Source organism: Vidua macroura, chromosome 6 (genome assembly GCF_024509145.1).
Source record: "Vidua macroura isolate BioBank_ID:100142 chromosome 6, ASM2450914v1, whole genome shotgun sequence".
Classification (NCBI taxonomy): Eukaryota; Metazoa; Chordata; class Aves; order Passeriformes; family Viduidae; genus Vidua; species Vidua macroura.
Window position 1 is genome coordinate 8,270,599 of NC_071576.1, and position 10,786 is coordinate 8,281,384.

Genomic DNA, 10,786 nt, shown 5'->3' on the forward strand with positions numbered 1-10,786 from the left:
TTATTTCAGCCAGGAATCAATCCCAGAATGAAGCATTTTGCTGCCTCCACCCTTATCACCACAGCAGGCTTCACCAGACAGAAATTAAAACACTTTTATTCTGCTAAACCCCACTGAAAGTCCCCAAATGAAGAAAGGCTCTTCTCATCACATCCAGTAGTGGCAAAGCCACAGGTCTCAGCTGATCCAAACTGGAGCAAGTATGAGGAGAGATGGTGACAAGGCACGTTACAACACACCTGAGACTTGTGTAGATTTTGGCAGGGAAAAAGGGTTGTGATTGAAGAGGCATTAAGGTCTGAAAGGTCAGTAGATCAGGAGAGTCCACCAGAGTTATCTTGAAGCGTGGTTGCAGCTGCAGCATTTACTGTAAGAGACACAACTCTGCAGCAAAACTTAGCAGGGCAAAATTACAAAATTTGACTTCACAACTAAACAGGAGAAATGTCTTCTAATAACGTGGCCTTAGGTCCCACATATACAGCAATATGTCACTTTCCTAAAGAATGTGGTCTATAGTTCCAAGTCAGTAACAAAATGAAGGTAAACTGCATTCTTTTCAAAAAACAAAAGGAAAAAAAAAGGCTAAAACTTGCATTTAGTTCAACAAACATCACTACTGAAAAATTTCATTTTTAGGTTGTGTGTAGAAAAAATCTGCTTCTTCCTTGGGATTGTTATACACTGTGTGTTTTCATTTGATGATGTGGTCTTCAAAAAGAGGTTACAGGTGAAAAGGTGACCATGTCTGGAGTCCGGTGGCACAGAAAGCTGAGTGAAAAAGAAAAACTTAGTTAATATTTTTTCAATCTTATAGGAGGTTAATCACTTTGCATATGCCAGCCTAATTTTTATAAATTTTCATTAAAATAGTATTTTAAAATTTTATTTCAAATTTTTTAGAGGAAAAAAGGGACATAAATATGAAGATAAATGGAAAACATCCCATTGTAAGATTTGACTTACTTTAAATTAGAAATAGCAACCTATGTTTTTTAATGAATTTTTCTTTGAGACATCAAGCTGCAGGATTTGTTCTTTCCCTTACAAGGCTATCCCAGAAAAATATTGTTCTTTTACCTTAACTTTGTACCACAGTTTATTCCTTGTCTACCTCAAACCACTTCTCCTTTGTCTAAACCCTGCTCCTGTATTTTACACATTTCCAGTGTGATTCAGCCACTGTGATCCCTCCATCACATACTCACTGAAGAAAGCAGAACTGAATTATGAAGGAATAAGCTGGACAGTCCTTTTAAGTTTTATTTCTGAATTCTCCAGCCTATCATCTCTTATGTACAAGGTTCCCAGACCAGTTGTACACCTTCACTGTCCAAGCCATTAAACAGAACAAAACAGAGCAATGAAAGTGTGTCTCAAACTATCTGTCTCTACAGTGACGGCAGCTGCTCAGTTTTATTCTGCACTGAGAAAGGGACCTTGGGTTAAGTATATTCCTCCAAAATACCTTGCTAAAAAACAGAGTGAGGTGATTGAGGTGTTTTACAGCAATGGAGAATGACACAATTTTCCTTCCAAGTTGCCTTGCTACAACAAGAAACAAACCAGTGCCAAGGTATCTTTTCTGAAGCAGTAAGAGAGGTTTCAAAGACCAAAAACCAACTCCACATCCAAAAGTTAGACCAGCACCAAACTGTTACATGAGAACACGTGCATGAGAACCAGTACATGAGAAGAGCAGGGAGGAGCATGCTAAATACACTCCGTGGTTCTCTGAAGTGCTCCCTTCCAGAGCAATCCTTACCTTGGTCTGGATCAATGTTTTGCAGTCATTAACACTGAATCCATCAAATCTAAAGTCCTCATTATCTTTGACATTTGATTCTTCGAAAATATCGGCTTGGTTTTCTGAAATGTCCTAAAAAAAAACATAATTCACATTTTATTTATTATTTTTTTATGCATTTCTCTCTGGTTTCAATGCATACAACATAAAAGAGAAGTTTCCCTCAAATAACAACTACGAAATTTTACTTTCTGAAGCTGTGTTTTATCATGTGTCTCCCTTTGCATTAAAACAATTTTATGGCAGAACCAGTTCTACAAATGATGCCTTACATTTCAGCTTTTGTATTTTTCAGATTCTGTACTACATTAGTGTACAACTCTGAACTTTATATAGAATGCTAGTTAGCTTTCTTCACATTTTGGTCAGACTAAACAATCCTTTTAGGCCTCAGAACCAAGGTCATCAACACAGCCACAGGCCTGAAAATTATAAACAAAAGTAAATTGGGGAGAGAAGCAAACCTGGGGAATTTGACTTCATTACCTGAAGCTATAATTGGACAATTAACATCTGATATGCAAACAGACCAAACTTATATCTGTCTGAGAAAACTGGTGACTATTGTCTGTCTTGGGCATAACCTCTGCAAGGCTTTGCACTGCACCAGGAGTATCCTTTGAAAGCATTTTAATAAATACCTACTTTATTCTCTAACTCTGTCTAGCCTCTGTTCCAGGTAGCCCCTCAAGGCATCAGCTACACACATCAATCTGTGACTTCAATTAAAAAAAAAAGCATTTTTAATAAAAAACTAATTTCCAATTAGTATTAACCTTAATTAGCACCAAGGCATTGCTGAGAAATGCCTCTTAATCAGTATTGTTAAAAGCAATACAGTTTTCCAGTAATAGATAACAAGTAGTGATGTAAGTTTGAGCTGCCTGGGCATTGATTTAATGCTGGGGGGGGGCAAGAAAGGAACAGAATGGGAGTTTAGCTGTGTTAGAGAAATGTGTCTGATTCTTTCTCTGTTAAATTAAATTCTATAAAGTGACTTTTTCAAGTGCAAAATAGGTTTTTACCTTCAGCACCATCCTACTGTTTGCATATAACTTGCATGAAAAGTCAAATAAGCCCCTAAAATCATTACCTTTCCAACCCCATGCTTCAGCATTCAAATTATCAGTTGAAATAGTTACTTCTGAAAATTACATGTGACTAATTAATCCCAGCTAAATAACTGAATTCTAAACCATCCCTGACACCTGTACCGTCTCAAAACAAGAGATTGTTAAACAGATCTCATTTCTATTTGAGATCTTTCAACACTGCTGGTTTGGTTTCAATCCAATTTGGAACATACTCTCCCTCAAGCCTCACAAAAAACAAGACAGAGGAATAATGTGAGGAAAGGGGAAGCTGAACACACTTTCAGTTTCTTCACAGTAAAATCACCCAGTAATTACTGCAACAGCCTCTCTGATTCAGATCTGATTTTCACTTAACAGAAAGTGAATATACAACAAATATAGATATTAGAGGCTAGCAGTTTTCTTGGACTCTGAGCAAAAGAAGTAAACAATCCTACTGCACAGACACCAGGGAGCTGATTCTCCATCTCTACCACCTGAAGCTACTTCTCCCTCTCTACCAAAGCTGAGAACAACAGAGAACTGTGTCAGGCAGACTCCACTGTAAAGACAAAGTGTGATCCTGCACAATTTCATAGTTACTTACACATGAAGATGAGAAAACACTAAGCTATTGTCTTAAAAAAGCTCCCTGTTAAAAAAAAAAAAAAAAAACAAAAAACACCTGTTGACTCACCCAGATCTAGTCCCTCATGCATCTGCATGTACAGCTTACAGAAGATCAGATTCCCAAGCCAGTGTTTATGCTGGCAGAATGGAAAACCATTGTTCAATTACCTTTTCATTTGCATCTACTCCGAGAACTCTCAAGAGGTTTTCTTGGCAATGAGATTTACTCCAGGGATGTCTTGATCTGGGGGTATTATCAAAGTCTCTGAGTGCTCTCCATATCTTTCCAGAATCCATGCTAGGAAACAAAACACGCTTTTCAGGTTTTCAGCTGAGATTTCCAGTGAACATATGCAACAGTTATTTTCACTACACACGGCTGTATGTTAACCTTGATCTAACAAGAAACTTGTCTTAAAACTCTTTCTATACTTGTTCAAACTGCCAGCCCAAAGCACTAATGAGCTGGTATGACAATTAGTGGAAGCAGTTAAGTCAGCAGAAGTGTCGTACTATGACACAAAATAACTCATGTATACTTCTAAGATTCAAAGACTAAAAGGAAGTGAAAGGAGGGAACTTTATTTCTGACCTTGTAGTATATAGAATTCTAAAAGTGACAGTGGATTGGAGGATGAAATTGTCACCTCTCCAACCATACTGGTCAAACAGTTCATCAATTCTCTCCTCCCACAAAGAAGAATGTAAAACAATCATTATTTACATGACAGTGTGTGAGAAACTCTAGTAGAAATATGTAAACATCAGAAGATATAGAAAACTTTTAGAAGAACTTTAAAACTCTTAAAAGAACAGGGTGACAGCTAAGTGTTGTGCTTCTCAGTTAAGGGCATTAGGAGCCCATCTCAGACACTGCTACATGCCCACAGCTTGCAGTGTTCAGTTGTTTCTGTGAAATGTGGGCAGTTCAGCCCTGTTAGTTCTGCACTTTGCCTTTTCTGTCTCTCAAGTCTTTCTCCATCCCATAGGTCACACTTCACCCCTGCAGCACCCGTCCTACCAAACAAGCCAAAGGCACTTACTGCTGAAGCAGCGAGGAGAGAGCTCCCTTGACGTGGTACTTTGGATTCTTACACTGCATTGATCACATATAAAAATTCAGTTGGGCTTTACCTAGTTTGCAGTTGTCATTGGCCTTAGTCACTTGTCACAGTAGATTAGGAAAGTTTTGTTTTTACCTGGCACTCTGCTGTAATAGTGCAGTCCCCTTTACAATTATATTTCTCCACAAGTTTGATGCTGATTAAAATATAACACATATGCAGGGAACTTGGCTGAAAGGGTGCCCACATTAAAAATTTTACCTACGTTTCTTCTGAGTCTGAGGACATTTCTCAAGTAGGGTCTGACACTGCGTTCTAGACACAAAGCCTCTGAGTTATGAAAAAATAACTGCAACGCTGTTCAGTAACTGCTCTGAAGCTGCTGATCCTTAAAAAACATGTAACAGAACTACAAGTGTTCCAGCTGATGCAAGAGAAAGCTTAGTTAATGATACTAATTGCTATTAACATAGCCCAGGAAAGAAGCCAGATGCACCACAGGTTCTGAAGCACGTCTGGTTAAATATGAGAAGAAGTTACCAACTGGGAAAACTGAGAGAGGAAGGAAAAAAAAAAAAAAAGGCAAGTTGTTAGTAGAAGCAGCAGCCTCCAATGATGAAGAAATAAGTGGGATGTGCTGTAAAGAAAGGACAAGCAAACAGGAAGAACAGGCTGACTGTTGTGTTCTGGCATTCCAGAGGCTTAGTCATAAGGAGGCACACCAACAGCAGGAAAAACCCTAAGCAGGAATTTGTAATTTTGATATATTTCCTTCATTGTTTTCCAATGGCTAAGACACCATCCATTTCCTTTAACAACATGCTACAAAACTGGTAAGATCTGTACACTGAAAGGCATAGTATTAAAAGGTTTTAAGTGCACAACTAAATTTCTAAATTATGAAACAAACAGTGTAATTGATGAGGAACTTTTTCTTTAGGGTTTTTTTTTTTTTTCTCAACTGTTCATCTAAACTCATTACCAAAGTTGATTCTTCAAAAGTTCAGGAATCCAAACATCTTCATTATTTGCATCAAGAACTTGCTCTAAGCTTCTTATGCACTCTCTGGATTGTGGTACAAAGACTTCTGGAAAGCCTAACTTAAATATCTTCTCATAGCTGTGGTCTTCCTAGAAAAAAAGAGATTTTAATTGCTTGCATCATACAAGCCATCCCCATAGTTCATGAAAGACCTAATCCAAAGACTACAACAATTTTAGAGATTGTTTTATTGTTTTTAGAATTTATATTTATATTAATATTAATAGCAGAGGGAATGAGCTCATATTTCAGTGTTTTGAGTATTTTGAGTACCTAGAATTAGAGGAAGCAAGAGTCCCAGAGTTTCTGGTGAATCTTAGTCTTTAACTTCCCAGCTTCTCAGTCACAGACTTGCATATTTAACACTTGGGTCTCCTCCTTCTGCTCAGCTAATTCAGTCCAGGTCAAATCTGATGTATCAATTCAACAGCTTGTTTTGCTAACTCAGCATTCAAACATTCCTAATTCAAATGTAACACACCTGCCAAATGCTACAGTTACCAATAAATACTTGCACTGTGCATGTCTGCAAAAAAGATGGGGTGAGGATGTTTCCATATCCTTGCATTTGAACCAAACTTTTTCCAGCCTATGTTAAAAATCAGAGCCAGATTTAAATCCTTGTTCCTCCTCAAGCAGTGATGGGCAGGAGGTTTGGAGGACTGACCACAGAACAGAAGGGATCCAGACAGGCCCAGTGGAAGTAACCACTAGTAAGTAGGGTTATCTGACAACTAAGAAATGCATATACAAGGGAAAACATGCATAATTTACTTCCTATCCTAGGGGCATGCCATCTGGTTCAGAAGCTGTATCCTTTTATTCCTTCAAAGAAGGAATTACTGCAGTTTTCCAAATAAAAGCAAATTAATTGACTACACCACCCTGCCCAGGGACTGCAATGCAGGAGCAGCAACACTGTGTGTTGCTCAGGAATGGAACCAGTCAGTTTGGGGTTTTTGCCCAGCAATCAACAATGTAGTCTGAAAACGCTAAGTATGGATACTCCATATTTCTATAGTTTCATTTAATTGTAATTCAAAGAGCTGAAATATTTCCACAGTCTTATTACACTGAACTCAGACAGGTGGGGTGAATACTGAGAGAGTATCTAAGGATAACTGGGCAAAATCAACAGAGCTGGTAGAAGGCTTCTGCACTTCTGACCATGCTTCAAGGAACAGAATTTGTGCCCCATGCTGCTCACTCCTGAAGTAGGGCCTTACTAAAATCCTGTCCTGATGATTCACTGCTGGGACATTCAAAGACTCCTGGGTAAATTCCTTTGAATCTTGCCCAAAGTGTCACAATACTTTCAATCAATTTGTAAATTATTTCAACAGGGATACAACATGGAGGATCCTGATGGATGCCCGAGAAGCAAAACTCTGTGAAGTAACACTTGCTAAAGCATACATGGTCAAGGAAAGAAAAAACAACTTCCAGGTAGGCACCAAAACTGAAGTGGGATGGGAGTCAAGGAAAAGCCAGGCAGCTGCTCTTGGCTTTGGATGGGGGAAGTTACAGCCCCAGGGAGTGCATCGAGGGAAGCACAGCTCTACCTCAATTGCAGCATCTCCCTAGAGCCTTCTTGGTGCTGCTCCAACACACATACAAGTCACTGACTTATAGTTTAGTCAAGACAGATCAAGAGTTTTTTTATTACCTTCATTACTGTCTATTTCAGTGAGTGTTTCTGAAACAAAGTTTGGGTATATTTCTATTTATCTTGTGGCTTTGTACTAATTATAAAAAATCAGTGTACAAGGTTCACATCAGTACTTTCTGAATAAATCCTCTATATCCTATTATATCAAAATACCCCATGGCTTAAACACATGCACCAGTCCCTCTCTCAAAGGCCAGTGTTTAAAGAGCACATGAAAAATCCTTGAAGTGTTCGATCCTGTCGGCAAAATACCCATCTACTGCAAGGAAATTAATGATTGTTTCCATCTGAAAACACATGATTCTGATCCCAATTGACGTCATTTAATTAACTGAAGCAATAAATACTGAAGGTCAGACCTTTGACCTGAGATGATTTCTAGAGGTCCCTTCCAACCCACCTGGCCTTTTTTCTATTGATCATACAGAAGCCAGAGTCCCAGTCCAAAGATTTTATGATCTCAAACTAACAATGCAAAAATCAAAGGGATAAAGGACAAGCTACACATATATTCTGCACTCCAAGGAATATCCTTGGATATTCAATCACAACTCTGTGGTTGTCTCTCTACCTTGAGCTGAGAAAAGGCAACTTGAAATTCTAAGCATGGTTAACTTATTTAACTCATACTGGACATTTCCTTCTGCCTTTAACAAATGCAGAATAAAGAAAAGGCTTCAGTAAGATTAAGATCTACTGCTTTTGGAAAGAAACCAAGCAACCTGCTATATTCCATTTCAGCTTCAGTCATTACAACACTCTCTTTCTCCAACAGAAAACTTCTTGTCCGCCACTTCCAGCATTACAAAACATTTGAATTCTCTGTGCACACCAGTAACCAGGTATTTTGTGTATCTACACTCAATCAGTGTGGGCAGCTTTTCCCACCTGCATCTTTGTGCTTTTACTAGTAATACCTCTGCAACAAGTAAAATTCCTAGGCAAAGGGCAAGAAATCCAGAAAAGTCTCAGTTCCCTACTCATACTAAAACTCACCCAACAGACTACAAGCAGTAAGTTATTACTGCTAACGATTAACCCCATGGAAGTTCCAGCTGATTGATCTCTTATTTCAAATGTTGTCATTTAGGATGAAAGTAGTAAGAACAAGTGGATTTTGTTATGTATTTCTACATTTTTTTCTGCCCTTCTGTTACTTTCCTTCCCTCTGCTGATGCATGTTTGGTCCACATGGAAACATGTTTATCCCAACAATGTATAACTCTTTACCTGAACCATTTTTTTTTTTGGTATTGATAAGAATTTATTGCATTATTTACTCAGAATTTTAGCTCTAACATTTTAAGAGAAAATGTTATATCCTATGCTAAAAAATGAATTATATTATTTCTACTAATGTCTTGTGTGTCACCATCAGACTAAATTTCCAGACAAACCGTCGATATTATTCAGGGAGTATACTAAATAACAAAAGACATAGATTTTGCCAATTTCTAACTCAATGGTACATGAGTTTACTTCAGTAAGTTTGCCGGCAACTCACAGAATTTCTGTTCACCCTGCTTTTGTCACCCACTTTCCCGATTTGTTGTTTCTTTTGCTCTTTCTTGTCTAAATTTTACACTGCATGTCCTTCAGGGCAAGGTTCATGGTGCCTACGTGCTTACTCGCCTATGTGCCTACTTGTTCCTAGTGCCTAGAAGCAAAATAGTGCATTACATTCTTTAAAGCTCTCCAGCAGGACAGCTTAAGTATTTGTCAAACACTGTAAAGAAGTTGCTTTTGTTCCAGTTGAGGTAGCTGCGAAGTAGCTGGACAGTTTCTCTGCATGTGCAGCGTTACCCTCTACAGAGAAGATAGACACAAATCCGGAGGTGTAGGAAGCAGCAACACAAACATTTCTGGTCCTTGGTTTGCTGTGAACACGTACCTCACTCAGAGAGCCCGAAGCCTCCTGCATCCCATGGCACGGGGATGGCTCAGCACACACGTGGGCAGCAGAAATGCTGCAGCCTCTGCTGCTTAGGTCCGGGTCGGCTCCCCAGGTTTTTGCTGACTTCACCAAAATTTCAAGGTTGTGACTGAATCTCTCTGATTTCTCTAAGGGCTCTCTGAAGCCTTCAAAATCACCCCAGGAACCACTGGGTTCTGAGGTACTAAAGCTGCTCTCAGAAAACTCCTCACAACTTCTCCCTTCGCTGTTCATTACAGGGAGGCTTTGCTGCGTTGCTTCAAGATTAAACATTTCTTCATTACTTGTTCCTTCATTCCAGTTACAGCCACTTTCATGGAGAGACACGCCACCTGCCTCAGCTGCCAGGTCTTTTGGAGGCTCACAGTGTGATATGTCTGTATTACCAAGACTTTCTACCACCGACAAGTTCTGCATCTTAGTTCAAGAGAAAAAAAAAATTGTTGAAATCTGTACTGCAAAAAGGTTACTGAAGTTCAGTTGCATCAGAAATATGAGTGTTTCCAAAACAAAATCAAATTCTTCATTTCACCCCAAAGAATAACAACACTGCTGAAACAAAACAGGATGTCCTTCAGCCTCTCCTCCAGTACTCGGCATGTGCACGTTATTCGGCCTCACTTTCTGTGTAGAGTATTAAGCCTGCAAAGAAAGGATTATAAATAAATACCTCTGTGATAAGGCCTGTGTAGGAATAAAGATAGCTGATAAGGTAGGAGAAAGAATGCCTGGGTTAAAATAAACACATTCCAGCATTATCCACTGAAAATTGCTGTAGGCAAAATTATTTCAAATTTACACAGAACTATCTGCCCACACCACAAGAAAGCCATTAAATTAGTGAACAATACTCAGCAAATACATAACAGAAGTTGCTGACTGAGTACACTGGAGACAAACTAAAATAACTACAGTCAACATCCAACACTTAAAAAATATTTTCTGTGACTACTTCATCCACCTCGTGCAAAACTCAAATAATGCTATTTCTGCTGGCACGAGCTGCCCCATCCCAACGACTAGAATCCTGTAAAAATACAATATTTGCAGCTATGTAGGCAATTGAGGCAGATCTAATAAATTCAGTTTGGCATCTGTAAACGATGCAGACAGTGCTGCATTGGTCGTGTTAGATTAACCCAATCTCCTCAAGCATTTTCCCGAGCTGTTTTGGAGGGCGGGTTAAAAAACACTCACTAAACGCGCCTCTCACCGACCTGCCGCGGTGCTTAACAGAACCAAATGTGTGTTTTTCCCCCGGGTTTCCTTCGTAGGCGGGTCGGGCACAGAGCAGGGGTGCGGCAGGTCCCTCGCCTGCCCCCAGGGACACGGTGGAGTCCCCCGGGAGGGGCAGGGCGGGGGACGCGCGTCCGGAGCCGCGGGCGCTTCCCCCGGGATGGCGGCCGCTCCGCCCGCGATGTCACCTGCCCGGGCACGGAGCGGCCTCGGCGGAGCGGCCCCACCGCCGCCCGCAGGTCGCCAGGGGCGGGCCGAGGTGTGCGGGGCGGGCCGGGGCGGGCGGCACCGCCCGGGGACAGCCGAGCCCTCCATCCCTCCGCCCCGTGGAG

The 10,786-nt window shown here is 40.2% G+C and overlaps 1 protein-coding gene across 1 annotated transcript; it reads right to left on the minus strand.

Annotated features, from left to right (window-relative positions):
- CLBA1 (clathrin binding box of aftiphilin containing 1) lies at positions 1–10,530 on the minus strand. The gene is made up of 6 exons (XM_053980569.1): positions 10,436–10,530; positions 9,177–9,860; positions 5,557–5,705; positions 3,679–3,808; positions 1,766–1,879; positions 1–771 (listed from the first exon to the last, which is right to left on the minus strand). The coding sequence occupies exons 2-6, from the start codon at positions 9,633–9,635 to the stop codon at positions 604–606; spliced, it is 1,020 nt and encodes a 339-aa protein (XP_053836544.1). The 5' UTR covers positions 9,636–9,860; positions 10,436–10,530; the 3' UTR covers positions 1–603.
- Between the last annotated feature and the right edge of the window lie 256 nt (positions 10,531–10,786).